At 34.4% G+C, this 19,680-nt stretch overlaps 1 protein-coding gene across 1 annotated transcript in view; it reads right to left on the reverse strand.

The window, feature by feature from the left end:
* Positions 1–4,300: 4,300 nt before the first annotated feature.
* The window catches only part of LOC145273652 (zonadhesin-like), a gene marked incomplete at its 3' end in the record, with an annotated part of 68,132 nt that continues 52,752 nt past the window's right edge, over positions 4,301–19,680 (reverse strand). The window contains exons 4-5 of the mRNA XM_080127088.1: positions 10,923–11,173; positions 4,301–4,608 (exon numbers count right to left, since the gene is read on the reverse strand). Of these exons, the coding sequence (XP_079983214.1) occupies positions 4,301–4,608; positions 10,923–11,173 (559 nt within the window). The remainder of the gene's footprint in view (positions 4,609–10,922; positions 11,174–19,680) is intronic.

Genomic DNA, 19,680 nt, shown 5'->3' on the forward strand with positions numbered 1-19,680 from the left:
TCAGATCCATTATTGATGGTTGGGATAGAACGCATGCTTCTGTTGTATCAGTTAAGACAAAAACTAAATACAATAAGTCTTCAGATGTACCTCTCCACTGTACTGTATATCGATACTCTATGGCTGACTGGGATAGCTTCCATACATTTATATCTGATCTACCTCTGCTTTCTATGTTTAAAAAGGATGTGCCCTCCATAGTATCAGACCTGACCGAATGGTTACTTGTAGGCATAGACTGATTCATACCATCCAAAAAATGCCAACAAAAACCTAACAGCCGGCCATGGTTTTCCCCAGAATGTGCTGCTGCCATCGCACACAGAAATCACTTTTTCCATAGCTACCAACGTAATAGATGCACTGAGACTAAAGCTGCTTTAAGGACTGCAAGCAACCACTGTAAAAGAGTAATAAAAAATGCAAGAGACCTATATGCTCAGACCATTAAATTTAAAGTAGCTGAGCAGTGACTTGGTTCCCACCAGTTTTGGAAAATAGCAAACAGGATCTTGAACAGAAGCGTGCATTCTATCCCAGCCATCATTAATGGATCTGACGTCATCTCGTCAGTATCAGACAAGGCCAAACTATTTGCCAAGAACTTTGCAGCTAATTCTACCCTATGCGATGAAGGCCATCAACTCCCCGTATTTCCTCCTATAACAGACAACACACTATGCAACATACAAATATCTGTGTATGAGGTCGCCAAGCTAATCAAGAACCTTGATTCCAGTAAAGCAACTGGCCCTGACGGTATTCCAGTTATAGTGCTGAAAAAGCTTCAACCAGAACTTGCTCCATACTTACAAAACTGTTTAAGCATTGCCTTAAGGAGAAGTGCTTTCTAACACCCTGGAAAACCTCATCAGTATGCCCTGTATTTAAGAATTCAGGTCTTCCACTCAGTATAGACCAATAAGTCTCCTAATGTGCTAACGGTTATATCTCATAGGGTTAGTGAATCTCTTGATAAAGGCTTTCTTCCTAGGGCAATTGCTCTTGACATATCAAAGGCCTTCGATAAGGTATAGCATAAGGGCCTACTTCACAATTTACTTTTAATGCATCTAAAACCAAGCTCCTATCTTCACATCATCAACGCTCTGATCCCCCATCTGGCATCAATTGAAATGGATGGCTCTCGTCTAGGGGAAGCTCCATGTTTTGATAAGCTTCTGGGTTTGACCTTTACTCCTGACCTGAGATGGGACACGTACATTAAGTCAGTTGCGAAGGTCGCTGGAAAAATGGTAGGATCCTTCTACCGCTCCAGAAGATATCTCACTGCTGATGCAATTTTCTATCTATATAAAAGCCAAGTACATCCAAGGATGGAGTACTGCTGCCACATCTGGGCAGGAGCTGCTAAAAACAGCCTCTCCTGTCTTGACAGAGTACAAAATAGACTTTGTGGCTTTTTTTTTAAAAAAAAATTTTTCTTTATTCAATTTTCACCCCAAACAAGGCACAGTGCCATTTTGAAGCAGGGGGCTACTATCAGAGACTTAATTAGCGGGGTCATTATGAAGGGAGAAGAGTAGAAAGATGTTTGTTAACATTACACTTGAATTTCTGCATATCATTGCAGTTGTGAAAGCAGAATCCCGGAAGGGAGTTCCAAAGACTCGCAGTTCTGGGGAAGAAACTATTGGAGTAAAAGGCTTTCTTGCACTTAGGGATCTCTACTGTAAAGGGATGAGACTTAGTAGCTTGTCGGGTTTGTCGGGGGTAGTTACGTCGGGGAGATACAAGTGTTTGCAGTTCGTCAGAGCATTCACCATTGAAGTATTTGTAGAACAGGCAGAGGGATGCAACATCTCGTCGATGGGACAGAGGCTGAAGCCTAGATGACAGTTCAGGACCTATCAGGTTGGCGACTCTCTTTTGAACCCTGTCCAGGAGCGAGAGACAAGAAGCAGATGCACCAGCCCAGATGTGACAACAGTACTCCATACATGGGCGAATGGTTGCCTTATAGAGGTATAGGATACTGTCAGGCGTAAGTAGTTTTCTAGCACGGTAGAGGGAGCCAACTTTCCTTGCAGCAGCCTTGGCAATGCTCTCAATGTATCTATTCCAGTTCATATTCCCTGTAAACGTTAGGCCGAGGAGTTTAAAAGAAGTACTTTCAAGTAATGTGTTCTTGGCCATGGCTATTGGTGGTAGAGAAGGTTTCTTGTAGTTATTGAAGGAAACAAGCTTAGTCTTAGCAGCATTGAATGTGACCAACCATTTTTGTCCCCATTCCACTACGGATTGGAGGTCATCCTCTAGTGTTTCTGCCATTTCCTTGGATATGTGTTCATTTGTTTTCCCCTCATATCTGTTATAGAGAGTGGTGTCATCGGCAAATATACCCATCTCCGAAACAATTTTATCAGGGAGGTCGTTTATGAATATCAGGAATAATAAAGGTCTAAGGATAGACCCCTGAGGTACTCCCGCATTTATGTCGTATTGTTTGGATGTACGACCGTCGCGGACAACTTTGATTTTTCTATTACTTAAGAAGGATTTAATTACATTATGAATTCTTCCAGTGATTCCATATGATCTAATTTTCCTTAAAAGACCATCGTGCCATACCCTGTCAAAAGCCTTAGATATATCGAGGGCCACCGCTCTACCCCCCCTGTTTTATCCAATGAACGGTATATACGTTCAGAAACTACAGTTAAGATATCTGCTGTTGATCGGGCTTGCCTGAATCCATATTGTTTGTCAGTCAGGAGTTTAGCAGCTGTTAGGTGCTGGACTAGGGCTTGATTAACTAAGGACTCAAATATTTTGGCGAAAAACGGGAGGAAGCTAATGGGGCGATAATTTAGTGGGTCAGTTCTTTCACCAGAATTCTTGAAGACTGGTACCACAGAGGCGGTTTTCCAGCAGTCGGGAAAACAAGATTCGTTAAGGCATTTATTGTAAAGTTTGGACAGAACTGGAGCAACCTCGGCAGAGCATTTTTTTAATAGCACAGCCGGGATGAGATCTGGTCCACACGCTTTTGAGGTGTCTAGGTTTTTTATGATAGCATGTACCTGAGAAGGGGTGATTTTCAAGTCGTCTAGTGAGGCGTCTGTTCGCAGAGGAAAATCAGGGAGTTATTGGTGTACCAAGTTCAGTGTGGAGTTTGAGGCAAACCGACTGGCAAGCAGATTAGCCTTGTCAGTGGCCGTGCAAGCAACCTCATGATCGTTTGATAGTGGGGGAATAGTTGACTGTCCATTATTTACTACGCTGTTGTAGATTTTCCAAAAATCCCGGGTTCCTAATTTCTGTGCTTCGATGCGTTTTCTGGTGGTTTCAGAGTAATCTGTCTTAGCTGTCTCTATCACTCTCTTACAATTATTTCTAGCTTCTATAAACTTCTGTTTATTTGAGCTGGACTTATGTCGGTTGAATCTGCGGAACGCATGCTGCTTAGTGGGGGATACCCTTTTCTCTTCCCTGCCACCCCTCTCCCACAGAAGAGACGTTGCGAGCCTGTCTTTGTTTTATCGTTACTTCCATGGCAAGTGCTCGTCTGAGCTCCAATCTCTGGTCTCTCTCGCCAATCTTTAACAATAAACACCCGTCTAGCTGAAACCACTGTCAAAGATTTTCCACACTCTTTATCTGTGCCAAAACCAAAACGTAGATTGCATGAACAAAGCTTCTTTCTTAGAAGTACACGCCTATGGAACTTTGTTCCGTTTGCCTGTTTCCCAACTGACTACAACCTGGATGTCTTCAAGTTCAACATAAACACATTCCTGATTAACCGCCCTCCCTTAGTAAGACACTTTATCAAATCTCCTATACTAACTTACTGTACACGCTATAACCCTTATCCCCGAGTGGCTTCCGGGCCTTGACAAGTGGTGACTACCTTGTAAAAAAAAAAAGAAAAAAAAAAGCAATCATGTGTCAGGAACAGAACCATAAAGCAATGTTTTCTCGATGCTTCTTGACTTGGTCTGAAACGACCGAGCCTTCCTGTTCTCGGTGTCATTTGATTCAGACGAAATGAATGACAACAACAAAAAGAATACTATTTTCTCAACGTTTCGATGTTAGCCGAAATGATGTAACACAAGCCATCATTCTTTTCTCAGAATTCAATACTAAATTGAAATATTTCTAAATTGGAGAACATTAACATATTTACCTTATTTTTCTTTTAATTTTCTTAGCATTTTGTTCTTTCTGGAGATGAGACATCCTACCGGATGCCAGACATTCGACCGCTATCTCATACATTCTAATCGAGGGATATTTTAAAGATTCTAACTGTCCTTTTAAATGCAATACCTACCTGTGTAAAGGAGTGAGTGCGTCGTCAAACACTTGGTAGCTGTTAACGACCAGGTTGTATTTCTCCGCCCTGGATGAAACGTCTTGCCCATCTTTCGTTCTGTAGTCATCTCTCTTACCATTGCAATCGCCACAAACACCAGTTAGTAAATTTCGGAAATTCGGAGTCAACGTGATTTCAAATTTAGTTTTTCCATCGAACGTAACGGTCAGTCCAAAGTTAGTCACCAATTTTAATGAGCCTGCCGTTTTCGTGAGGCTAAAACTTTGGTGAGTCAGGACTGGTGGTTCTACTGATTCTCCATTGATCTTGTTAATGAAGAAAGAGAGAGAGAGAGAGAGAGAAACGTATTAGTCTCCACCAACAACAATATTAGTTGTATTTTTGCACACGACACGGAATTTTTACATGTTTTAGCTGTACTCATATATATATATATATTCTCTGTACTCCTATAAATTCGTTTTTCTTTTGGCTGTATTGATATTCATATTAAAAAAAACCCGTTTCTACTTATTTAAAAAGAAAATACAATTTTCTTATATATGGGTTGGACAATTGCATCCATCTGCAAAAGGTCTAGCTAATTTGCATATTCTTTTAAACGTTCATTTTAATTAATTCCCTATTAGTTTTTCGGTTTTCTTATGGGATGATCATCTTTAGTTAACTATTACGTGTCATTATATTCATGCAGATATTCTACATGATTTATACTTGCATAATATTTGTGTAAAAAGTTTACAGGAAACAAAAAATTGTTTCCATATATATTTATGTATACGTACATATTTTTATTGCACAAATTTTACCTACCAAACTCCTCCTAGAGTTTTTGGTCTACAGACATGAAACTTCATATATAAGGTATTTGAATCTATGCAAAACTTTATATTTGGGTTTTAGCCCGGAAAAATCGGTGCAAAAGTGTGAAAATCAAAAAAAAAAAAAAATGAAATTTGCCAGGTGAATGTCGAACGCTGGCATTACGAATGCATAATGTAGTAGCTATTGGTTCATGTTTTAATTTTTAGCCTTACAGTAAACATGTTTTCACAGCCCAGTCATTTACGGCAGAGGCGAAATAAATCGTGAGCTGAACGTTTTGGTTTCGATTCTCAGTGGTGGCGCAGGAGTCTTTTTTTATACTTTTTAAATCATTACTAAATATTGCATCCAATCTATCTATCTATCTATCTATCTATCTATCTATAAAAGTGAAAATGCCTGTCTGTCTTTTCTCTATGGTAGTTAAGGAAGACTATTATACAGCAATACATTACTTCACATATTCACACTTTTTAATATATACATATGCACATAACCTTATGAACAGTACATAGGGCCCGAGCAAAGCCGGGCGGAACTGCTAGTATATATATATATATATATATATATATATATATATATATATATATATATATATATATATATTTCCAATGAAGGATTAAAAATTAAATTGTTATTAATTTATTTTTTTGAGTTTAAAGAACTTCCAAGACTATATATATATATATATATATATATATATATATATATATATATATATATATATATTATATATATTCGTGATCAAGCACTTTAATTTCTTTTCGTCGCATTCTGATACGGTATATATATATATATATATATATATATATATGTATATATATATATATATGTTATATATATATGTATATATATATGTATATATGTATATATATATATATATATATATATATATATATATATATATATATATATATATATATAATTCTAAGGAAAATAGTCTTATGGCTCTGAGAACTGAGATAATCTTGTATAATAAAGTAAAGAATCCAGAAAAGCCCGTATGTAGTAGTTCAAACGGGAAAATCCGTAATCAAAACGAAAGCCGAGTACACCCAAATATAAAATTAAAACAAAATAGTAATATACATTTAAATAGATTAAATTAGAGTTAACTGTTTAAAAATGTTTATTCTAGAAAATTAACCGTATAAAATTGATATTTTCCATAACTGGAGCAAGGTTATAAAATGCGAAATTTACATTATGTTGAAAATCTATGTTTAAAAAACAAATACCTTAATAATAATATATTATAGGTTAAAAAAAATTATAGGGATTAACAATAATAAAAATAAAACTACGTTTTATTTTTATTATTGTTAATCCCTATAAACACATCTGTGTTTATTATAATAATTTTAGTTTTTGTACTCACTAGGAGTTCTCACACAGTTCAGTGTCAAAGATTATTTACTTATAATAACCGGAAGTGTTCTCTGGAATCTGGGTGACAACAAGTCTCCCACATTTCAACTACTTTCCACCTCATCTGATAACATTTGCAAATAACGGCGCTTCTGCATTATTGGGACGAGATTTTGTAGTAGGTAAATGGAGTTTTCAGATAAAATAAAAACAATGGTTTCAACCGATTTTTTTTTTTTGTCAATTCTAATAAGTTCTAATGGTAAAGAAAGGATTTTACCAGTATATTAAAGGATTTTACCAGCATTTTTAAGGATTTTAACAGGACTTTTATGGATTTTACCAATATTTTTAAGGATTTTACCAGTATTTTAAAGGATTTTGCCGGGATTTTTAATGATTTTACCAGTATTTTGAAGGATTTTGCCAGGATTTACAATTATTTTCAGGATTTACAATGATCTGCAAGCATTTTATCAAGAATTAATTCTCCACACACCCTTACGTTGTCGGATTCCTAAATAGTTGCCATATTGTTTGCTTTCAGGAAGCCCATTCTAAAGATTTCACTTGAATAAAGTATGTGAAGATTCCCCCTGGACACCACGGTGGGTTTCTGATTAGAGCAGGCAATCAACCGATTTGATTGAAAAGAAAATTAGCGATTTTAGCGATTCTAATAGCAATAAAAGTATGGAAAGTGTGTAACGTTCGTTGATCCGCATTCAATCCCGGGCAACGTCAGGTATACTTGCTAATTATTTAATAAAATTATTGCTGAATATTTTTCTTTTAATTTAGAAACATGCGATAGTTTTGATCGTATTCAAGAATACAAGGACAAACTTACAGGCACTATAACAAAATATATATATATAAATAAATTAATATGAGATAGAAATGTGTTGTTTATTTCAACATAACGAAAATTTAAATTAATGATCCAATTCCATCCGAACGCAACAGAAACAAATCCAATTCATATGAATTACAATTTTTCAAAATGGACAAGTATTCAAACATGTAACAGTTTGGTTCAAGTACAAACGTTTATGTAGTTTTAAAGGCAACGAACATGGTTCACTTGTATTGGAAGTCAACAGCAATAAATGGAATTCACATAAATTACAATCGTTCAAAATGGGCATTTATTATCAAGTATTCAAATATTTCTTTTTATGTTTGTCCCGAAGTTTGACAACTCTTGTTGTCGACAATCTTTGATATGCCAGACTTAAATTTCTGTGCAGTTCTGATTTTTATCACAGATGACAAGTGATTGATTTTGGAATTGCATTATTCAGTATCTAAGGCGATATCAGATGGGAAATTCTAACTACGTTTCATGCACATATTTTGAAATATTCTTTTATCTTCCCCACTTTTTAAAAGTTGCGTGATATTTCTGTGCCTGCCGCAAATAAGCTTATAATGAACCGCATGTCTTCTGCGGACCGCAGGTTTGGTAAGCATGATCTTAATTATTAGTCAAAGTCGGGAAAACCAAAATAATATTCAAATCAAGAAAAGCTGGAGTATTAGTGCCCCGACCACTAGTCTCTACCTCTTGGACAGCAAAAAAACTAATCTTTAAACTAACTGGTCATTCATTGCCTACCAAGCCATAACCCCTGTCGCATCGCCGCAATGTTGCATTCCTGCGATTGATCAACAAGTACTTCTATACAATGTGCATCGACAAACTTACTACACTTACATATCTTCAATTTAATAAAATCAACAATTAGCAAAGTTACATCCTTTTATTGTAGAGGTCACTAGAGGGGGGAAATTTTCTACTCTCATTCGAATCGCTTGCCTTTGGAATTATCTCTGTCTTCCTGTCCTTCCGATAGAAATTTAAATGTAATGTGAAAAAATATCTTCCTGAAAAATTCCCCACTTAAAATGGCCCCCATTAAATCTATCCCACAATTTACAGTAACCATTCCATTAAAATATTTGTAAAAGGCACAGAGATGCAACCTTGCGGCGGCGGGACAGGGGTTGGAGCTTAGTTGACAAAGTGGGACCTTTGAAGATTGAAACTCTTTTTTGGACCCTTTCTAAGAGGGAGAGGCTAGTGGTAGATGCACGAGCCCAGATGTGGCACCAATACTCCAGGCATGGGCGAATGCTGGCATTGTAAAGGTACATGATACTCTCAGGTGTGAGTAGTCTTTTAGTTCGATAGAGGAAACCCACTTTTTACGCAGCAATCTTTGGAGTGTCATCAATATATTTTTTCCCGCAAATGTTAGGCCGAGTAGTTTGAAGTAAGAATTCTCAAGTAGGGTTTTATTTGTCATGGATATAAGGGGGTTGGCGAGGCGTCTTGTAATTGTTACAGGAGAGTAACACTCATTAAATGTTACCATTCATTTTCAGCCCCATTCCACTACGGTCTGGGGGTCATTTCCGAATAATTCTACCATTGCCTTAGATTTATGTACATCCGTTCTTCCCTCATGCATATTATAGAACGTTATATCATCAGCCAATATACTTGTCTCGGACAATATTATCAGAGAGGTCTTTATGAATATCAGGAATAATAGTGATCCAAGGATCGACCTCTGAGGCACTCCCACATTAATGTTATGCTGCTTGGATGTACGTCCATCAATGACAACCTGGATGGTCCTATTTTCTAATAAGGATCTAATTATACATCCAGTTATACCGTACGATTTAATTTTCATTGGCAGCCCTTCATGCCAGACTTTGTCAAAGGCCTTGGATATATTAACGGCTACAGCCCTGGCTTCGCCCGCTTTGGTATATGCGTTCAGAGATGACTGTTAAAATATCAGCAGTAGAACAACATTGCCTAAATTTATACTGTTTGTCAGAGAAAATATTTGCTTTTTGTGCTATCGAAGGTGAACCGAAAACGAGTGGATTGCTCTAGATTTTTAGCACCCGATATAATACACAGTGTCAATCATTATTAAAATGTCCAGAAAACAACTTATTTCACAATATATTGTAGTCTATGTTGCACTGTAGAGAGCCTATTATTGATTTAAAAGTTAAAAATGCAAAACTCAAGTATCATAGTTCAGTTGTGCCATAAACAGGAACACTCATTTCGAACGTATCCATGTGTTATTATATGACATACTGTTGATTTTATACACTGGGCTCTTCTACTTGCGTGGTCGTAAATTTTCTCAAATGCACTTGTATAAATGTGTTAACTTTAGTCTTTCTTTGATTATCGATTTTAGATACTTACTGGAGGCATTCCGATACACAACCTTCCTAGGAACACCCACAGAACATCAATTATATTTTTGTGAAATTAAAAGAAATCTTCCTAGCCGTTTCAAAGTTCATAGGGAACGAACTCGCACACACACACACACATACACACACATACACCCCCTCACTCAAAGTACCTTTTAAATGTAAGTAGATATTTTACTTGTCATTGTAAGAATGTAGCCTTTATGACAACACCAACTGGCTTCTATAGCTTTCATGAAACATTGAGTTAGACACAGTTGTATTTAGATTATGCAAATTCAACAATAATTTCATTTCGTTGTGTTTAAATCAATATTTTCGTAGTATTTCTGTTTTGATTAATAATTTAGCATTTGTGTTTTAAATAATACTACGCCTTTGTTCAACTCGGATTTAAATTTTGTCAATTGGCATTGATTCTATGTAGATGTTTCTTATTGGATTAAAATGAGACATTATTCACAGCAATAACAATATCATTATTATGTACTCATCATGCTCTATTGTTTTTTAATGGTCATTTTCCATTTTAAACTAAAACGTCAGATAAAAAAAAAATGTTTGTCCACTTGCATTTTTAATTGCTCTTTGTGAACTGTGAGTATTTATTGTAAATAGTTTACTTTAGATTTATAGATTTTATATTAATCGACTAGGAGAAATGAATTGAATTTGAAGTGCAATATATGTATGTATATATATATATATATATCTATATATATATATCAGCAAGTTGAAATGGACATTTCGCATTTCAACTTACCGATATATGTTTGTACGTGGCATTCATACATCCAAACAAAGATTTTACTCGTTATAAACCGTCATTGGTGTATGGTTACTATTTTCTGTTAATTTCAGTAGTATATGACCATTAGATTTAACCAAGAATTAATTGGTTTAATATTTACCACATACATACATACATACATACATACATACATACATACATACATACATACATACATACATACATATATCTATTGCCTTATTTATATAGATAGACAAATACGTATTTCACCATGTTGTATTTAGATTTAATAAGTTTTAATTCATTTATACACAAACTAATTTTTCATTTATATTTTTCATAGTTAACTAAACACAAAAGACACGTGCGTTTTACATTTGTAATTCCGGTTTAAAATAAATAAGAATATGATTATCACGTACTTACTGTGACTCTATTGTCTTTAATTAATTTCACGTTGAACGTCTTGAATCTGACCTCGATATAACGTGTGTACGAATAGTGCTTATTATTGTTACGGTTTTCGTTTTTCACTTCGACTGTAAAGTTGGTCACCCTTGATCCAGGTTTCGGCTGCACCATCAGATATTTGCAGATTCCCGCGAAAGTTATACGTTGACCATCAAATAATTTGTAATGTGGGTCACCGTAGCCTGTGCATACACATGGATGCGTCTCTAAATTGAAAGTAAATATGGAAATAAGATGTTAGGATAGTTTATTATTTGGTTTTACAAAAGCGGTGTGTGTGTGTGTGTGTGTGTGAGATAGAGATAGGGTGGAAGAGAGAGAGAGAGTAAGAGAGAGAGAGAGAGAGAGAGAGAGAGAGAGAGAGAGAATGTGTGTGTCTGAATATAAATAGAGAAAGAGATAAATAAATAGATAGATAGAAAGAGAAAGACAGAATGCATTAGGAAGAAGTGAATGTGTACGTGAGAATATGAAGAGTGAAATATCTATATATGCATATATAGATAAAGAGACAGAGTAAGATATTGTATGTAAGACTATAAAGAGAGGGATATATATATATATATATATATATATATATATATATATATATATATATATATATATATATATATATGAATTTATGAATATCATCTTCGTATTAGATCTTATCGAGATAGTAAAAAGTTCAACACACTAGATGAGGCAATCTAAACCCAATGAAGATGAAAATACAAACTGAACAAATTACCATATGTAGTAATCCATCAAACATTCAAACAAGATATTATAATAATGAAAAATCTTTAATCCATTGATTTTCAAAGATAAGCTCTTAGTTTAAATGTGAAAATGTATATAAAAAAACGATGAACTAAAAAGCATTTTTTTGTATTATTAAGTAGAACAAAAGAGCTAAACTAAAGAATTAAATAATTAACTCTAATCATATATTTAAAAATAATAAAAGGATTTGACCAAACGAAAGTTTTTTTTTTTTAATAAACATTATACTTTGATCAGAGACATGGAAACCGATTTTTAGTCCGGCTTGTAAGGCAACAGCACGAAATTGCCCTTGACAAAAACAGCACTGTCCTTGCATCTGTCACTCAGCCATGTGTGTTATTCCTAGGATTTGTTGATGGACACTGCAAATTCAGTTTAATAACTGAAATGGTTTGAATTTAAAATGAATTCAATTGGAGATAATGAGAATTCTGAAAATAAATGCACCGGTCAAGATTGTCGCTAGAATCAGTTGTATCCATTGAAATTTCTGGGCAACATAATTGGAGTTTCCTTTTTTTGACAATGAATTTGTAAGATTGCGTGTCAGGTAGTCTCAGACTGTTAACATATTCGCTAGGATGATTGATGGCTTGTCAATAGTTTTGTATATATTTATCCCGTCACTATTCAACAGTAAAATGTGTCGTTCATTGATCCTTTTGACAAGTTGATGTATTAAGAAAATACTTTCGCTTTCACTGTGATGATTGCCGAAGATGTCGTTAATACTGGGAAAGATTTTAATTCAGTAACTGAGGCTACTATGAAACTAATTACATTTATTAGTATACTAGCTCACCCGCCTACGTGCTTCCCGAGTATATATATGGGCACATTTTTGTTTACCAAAATTGTTTTTAATTGTATTATGTATTAACCCTTATCCCTGAGTGGCTTCCGGGCCTTGATAAGTGGTGATCACCGTGTAAAAAAAAATTAATGATAACCTATTAAAAAAGAACCTGTAAACGAATTAAGCACATAAAAGAAAATTTAACGATATTCTTAACTTGAAATAAGCGATAAAAACATTTCGTTGAAAATATCTATTTACTTACCTGAAGCATAAAATCTTTATGAACGAAATGCTCCCTCCCCTACTTCGGAACTGAAAACAGCTTATTGACATATATTTTCTCTCTCTCTCTCTCTCTCTCTCTCTCTCTCTCTCTCTTTCTCTTTCATTTTAACTTGCGGAACCAGTGGAAATTCCACAGGGGACTCATTCATATGTAATATATTGATGTTGGCATTCTGTAAATGGAGACTCTCTGATATTATTATAGAACTTTTGTTAAAACTGCAAAAAAAAAAAAAATTATCTAAGCTAGTAAAGACACTCAGCGCAGCCCGGTCGTAAAATACGCTTAAATATGATATTTTAATTCTTGCAGATTTCATATATATTATTACAGAGTTAATGTTCTATCGATTTTATACATTATAAAGTTGTAATTGAAATAAAAAAATATGTATATACACAGTACTTGGGTGCATCATCTTGAATCGAAACCGAAATCAAAACATATATATATATATATATATATATATATATATATATATATATATATATATATATATATATAATTTGAGTTCCTTCAGCTATGATCGAAACCGAAACCAAAACTTATAAAGAATTTTTGATAAAATTATTTATAAAAAAATAGATTACTGGAGTGCCATCAGCTATAATCGAAACCAAAACTTATCAAGAATTCTTGGTAAAATTATTTATATAAAAAAAATAAATGACTTAAGTGCCATCAGCTATAATCGAAACCGAAACCAAAACTTATCAATGATTCTTGATAAAATTATTCATTACAAAAAATGAAAGTCCATAACAATTTAACGACAGTCACTCGGATGTAAACGTGACACACAAAATAAATAACACATGCGCTATCCTATTAATATATAGATGTCGTTAATTTCGGGAATGGATTTTTTAGTTTAGTAACTGAGGGTACTATGGAACTAATTATATTGGTTAGTATACTAGCTGACCCTACTCGAATTAAAACTTCAAAATTGCTGATGCCATATTTGTTTATTCTGGCGAACGAAATATGGTTCCCCTCTTTGCCAAACTTTCATTAAAAAAAAACACTCATCTAGCGACAATGACCATCAACAGTTTTCCCAACTCTCTATCTGTTCCTAAATATATAAAAAAAAAATCCCATGTACAAAGCTTCTTTCTTAAAACTGTTCCGCTGGCTTGTTTTCCAGCTGGCTACAATATGGTCGTCTTCAAGTCCATTCTAAACAAGTTTTCGTTGAACCGCCCTGTTAAATAATCAATTTTTACCCATTTCTACCACTGACTATTATTCCGGTGACCACCGTACATTCATTAATCCTTATGCTCGAGTGAGTATGGGCCTTGATAAGTGGTGACTGTTATGTTAAAAAATTAATAAATACTAAGATCTCTTTAAAGGAGAATCAATAGGAAATGAAATATTTAGTTTTATTTGTCATTTCCTGCTACATTCTGTACAAAATTTGAGAATCTTAAATAGGAAGGAGAGAACTTGAATGCCTACTAGACACTGTCCTCGAGTGTCTAAGGTCTCTCTGTACAGGGGTTTGTCAGAACAATCTGGCATGAGGATACTTTTTCCATAGAAGTAAACCCTGATCAAATATTCAAAATCACATAGTATTCGCTGCCCAAATAAGATCTCCTCGCCATATAAGCTTTTACGAGGAATGGTGCACCTTCTCCAAGTGATGTTACCTCAAGTAACAGCACGAAACTGGATACTCCACCAGACTAGATAAATTCTTGTCCTGGAATTCAGTATGACCAAGAGACCAAAATAAAAGATATAATACAACATATGAAAATAGTTAATTGGGGAGAGGAAAATTATGTTCTCAACTTCTTTATTAACTCAGTGTTTGAGAGATAAAGAACTTAAATGGTACATTCGAATATCTATGTATCTCATATAGATTTCAAGTGTTAGCCCCAGGTAGTGGGCCCCTTGATTTCTGAGAACTTCGACTGAAGTAAAATAAAACAAAAAAAAATACAAAATATACTGAACAAGGGAGTAACATGGACCTCATAAAGAAGCGATAAAAATAAAACAAAGCTCTTCCAACAACAAAAACTTACGAAAATTCTAAGAGTCGTGTGGGAGATCCACACATGTAAGAGAGTTTTGCATTAAGTCTCAGTGACCAGCGTTGAGGCCACCATCATTCTGAAACCATTCTGTAGACATAGCCGTCCATCTCCACTTAGCAAGCCATGTCCACAGAATGAATCCATCTAAGCTTCACAAGAAAATGCTCTCTATCGCCAGCTTGTCAACCGGATCAGATCACGAGGAACCCCGAAAATGCACTAAAAAGATCAGTTGAAACGCACCGAAGCCTTAACTAACATAGACTCGTTCTCGTAGGAACAAACTGCCAGAGACCGGAACACGTAAATGGGAACAGCATGACAAGGTATCTCAGACTTTGAGGAGAAGACGAGGGAAAATGGAGAGGTAGGAGAGAGGAGATGAAAAGAGGCAACCGCATCTTCATCCTACTCTTTTCTGTAAACACCATCCGCGGCTCTTCCACCATAGATTTTTCAAGTTTTTTTTTTACGTCATACTATTTATCGATATTGATTAAGAAGAGAAACAAACAACAGAACCAGATACTCTTACACGAGTCGGTCCGCCGCCGCCGACGACGACGACACCACCACCACAATATAGTGTAAATTAAATAATTAAAAAAAATAAATATAAAGAGTAAAAACGTACGACGTTCCCCTCAGGGTTTGCATACATATTTTTCTCGTTCTCTGGCTCGAATATTTTTTCAATGCAGAAGCTTTTCAGAAGAAAATTAATATTAATGCATTTTCCGATAATTTTTACATGCAAGATGCATATTGCAATAAAAAATGTTATTAAAATTAAAATGTCTAAATGTTTTTGTGGATGTTTTGAAGTCTGAATAATCATTTTTTTTCTGCTCGTCACCGACGCATCGGAATTCTGCATACACCTAACAGTTTTCTTAGATGGAATAAGTATTTAAAAAAAAAAAACAAAACAAAAAAACAAAAACAAAAAAACAACTAAAATAAAATATACTCGTGTTAATAACGGAAGGAAAATACGAAAAAATTTCCCAATTAGACCATCCAAGGTCTCGTTTGTAATTCCTAGAAAACCAAATTACGACAAACTTGGTCTGTCTGTTCTGAAAATAATTCTACTTTATTCTCTATTATAAAAATGTTATGGCGTTCAAAATGTCGAACATAAATCATAATATCCCGAGTGTTTTCGTTCATTTCCCATGGAATTCCCGTGCAACTTAATATAATGTTGTATAAATGTTCACTTTCTATCGCACCTGCATCATTATTTATATCGTTTCTGTAACAGATGTATCAATAAATTGATTTATATATTTTATTTCGCTAAACAAGTTTAACAAAACAAAATTAAGCACAAGACCAATAAAAAAATGGAGAAGTGGGATTCTATGGTCATCATCATCTCTGTACCTTTGTCTACGTTAATCCTAGCTAGAGTTCTCAGTCACAATAATACTAGAAGCATGGCAGGGGTCGTCCTATTTAAGATTCCCAAATCAAATTGTTCTTTAAAATAATTATATATATATATATATATATATATATATATATATATATATATATATATATATATATATATATATATATATATATATATATATATATATATTCTTTATTATATACTAGTCTGGGTGCCCGGCGTTGCCCTGGTGTTTGGAGGTGTGTGTGGAGCAAAAAAAAAAAAAAAAAAAAAAGTGGTAAAAAAAGAAAAGTAAGTGAAAAAAAAAAGAAAAAACGTGACGCGTTAGCTGCTGCACCCAACGCCAAACCGAAAGTGACGTAGATTTAAATCAAGGCGATGACTTTCGAAAATATATGCGAAAAAAGCGACCCCTCTCTGTAGAAAAGTGCCCAGTTGAGGGTAAAGGAATAATGTTTTTAGCCATTTTTTTTTCGATATTTGTCGTCCGAAGGGTCGAACTTCAAAATGATACCGATCACGTAAAAGTCCGTCGCCTCTGTTGAAAGTTTTGCGAGACATACATACATACATACATACATATATTTAAACAGACAAGTGAGATTTATATTATAGAATAGCATTGGTGCCCGGGGTTGCTCGGGTGTTTGTAGATATGAATTGAACAAAAAAAAAAAAGTCGTAGCAGGCAGGCAGGCTCGAACCCGTACTGCGAAGGAGGAAAAGAAAGTGAAAAAAATAACAACAAAAAAAATGACGCGTTAGCTGATGCGCCCATCGCCAAACTGGAAGTGAAATTAAGGTTAGACAATCGAAAAGAGGCGATGACTTTCGAAAATATCGGCGAAAAAAGCGACCCCTCCCTGTAGAAAAGTGTCCAGTTAAGGATGAAGGAATTAATAGTTTTGTCAATTTTTCGATATTTGTCGTCTGAAGGATCGAACTTTAAAATGATACCAATCTTGTGAAAATCCGTCGCTTCTGTCGAAAGTTTTAGGCAGACATACATACATACATACATACATACATTTAAACAGACAGGTGAGATTTATATTATAGATTATTTTAAAAATTTGCATTTAGGTAAAAATGCACTTATGTATAAATAATTGAATTTATTTAAAAAGTACCGCAAACAAAAAAATAAATAAATAACATCTACATAAAAAATCGCGATATCCAATAGGCGCTCGAGATACGCCAGTGGTAGAGGTTTATGATTTTTCCATGGGTCACGATTTCGAATCTCGCTAGATTCAGCCTCTCTGATGAGCCGAAGACGGCGAAACACGCGTGAGTGGATAATTATATTTTAAACAATTTCTGTATAAATATTCTTTATTCACTTACATTTCCTTTTTATTTATACCAATCCTTATTTAAGAAGCTCAATGTAATTAAAGAGTATATAATGAATGAATGACAAAAGTCTATATTCCAAATTTCATGATGTTGACCATCTTACAATTTATTCCTTTGATTCAGTTGACACAATTCTTGACAGAATCTGTTTTGTAGCACACAATCAATTACCTTATTATTATATCAATTAGTGAATCTATTTTGTCCTTAACTCATCAGAAGAAATAACAACAATCAATCCACCAAAGGGAAATAAAATGCGTTTTGACATAATTAAAACTTCCGAAAATTGGAAGAGAAGCTGCAAATACCTTATATTTTTCTTTCATTATGCTATTATGAATTCATAAAATTCAAAAGGCGACGTAAATAAATAAAGGGCAGGTAACACTCTCAACGCCCAGGAGTGCGTAACAATTTAATACCAAAGAATCGCTAAGAAAAAAAATCAACAATAGATCTTATATATATATATATATATATATATATATATATATATATATATATATATATATATATATATATATATATATATATAACTACTTAATTTACTCACAAAAAATTAATATACGAAAGTATAAATTTATGCATAAACTTTAAGTATTTACTTCAAAAGTGCTCAATACGTAGGTAGAGCTAGTTAGTAAGTTATAAATATATATGACGATTAAACTACACTGAACATTCCGCGTTTCATCCACTCTAGGACTCTTCAGGCTTATGCGCGAATTCTGTGGTTGTTTGTTGTTTTTATATGCGCATCTTCTATTGAGATTTTAGTTAGCCAATCAGCGTTCCACCGCGCCCTTCCTATCAGCTAATGAGCATGCACTTATCGGACAAAGGCCTATTTGACCTCGAGTTCCCAGTATTTATTTGCTACGGTGTTTTTTATTGTTGAATGTACCCCTCCTCCTCTCTATATCCATATATCTCCACCCACGCCTACCTGAGTTTGCTACACCTCCCCACACACTATAATCTAATGTATTTTAACCTTCAAAACTTAAATATTGTCGATACCCATCTCCCTCCCCCTTATTATCTCTTAACCCTCATTTGTTTCCTCGTATTTCCTCTAAAACACTTCTTCCAAATATTAACAACCATTTTTGTAAGGTCTGACGAGGCTGTTGGATCGTAAACATGGTCCAACATGCGAAACATATGTAACCAAACAGATAAGACACACACACACACACACACACACACACACACACACACACACACACACACACACACACACACACACACACATATATATGTTACTCTGCCCATCCATTTGTCCGTCACGCTTAAGTTTAATATAGCACTTCCATTAAACAACGCGCAAATTGAATGGACATAGTTGCATCTTTGTTTATAGTTGAAATCATCATTTACAAGCTTCAAGTCAATTGAAATTCAGACTGATTAACATGTTATGTATCGTATGAAGTACAAAAAGTGGCGCGCAAATATATCAAGTTATGCGATACTTTGCTTCCCAAGGTTAACCTTTGTGTGCACCCCTTCTATTTGGAAACGTAAATTAATTTCTGACGCTGACAGCTGTGAGTTTGCGAAAAAGTCCATCAAATTCGCGTATTGATCCTGACTTGATAAATTATATACTAAAAAAAAAACAAAAGAAAAAAAACAACAAACAAACAAACGAATATTAGGAAATAATTACTTGGCATACTTCAAAAGAATTGACACACTTGGCGACAACAGCTTAATCGAATATATCGATTTTCTACGAAGAATTAATTTCGAAAATAATGAAAACGGAGCCGTTCGTTTATCATGAAAAAAAAGTAAACTAAAAACAAATGGAAATAAAAGGAAATATAAAACATATAAAGAATAATTTCTTTTAATAAGAATCGTAAATAGAATAAACGATGCAATTACGTGACGTTTAAATAATAAACTCATAAAATGTTTCGAAAACATATTTGTTGAATGAGTTGATTATTTGAAATGAAAAATACGAAAATTAATGTTTCTTTGCAGAATGTATTAATTTAACCCTACCTCCTTCTCAACATTGCAGGCAG

The sequence above is a fragment of the Euprymna scolopes genome, unplaced genomic scaffold (genome assembly GCF_053919585.1).
Source record: "Euprymna scolopes isolate OS-2025 unplaced genomic scaffold, ASM5391958v1 sca128, whole genome shotgun sequence".
Taxonomy (NCBI): Eukaryota; Metazoa; Mollusca; class Cephalopoda; order Sepiida; family Sepiolidae; genus Euprymna; species Euprymna scolopes.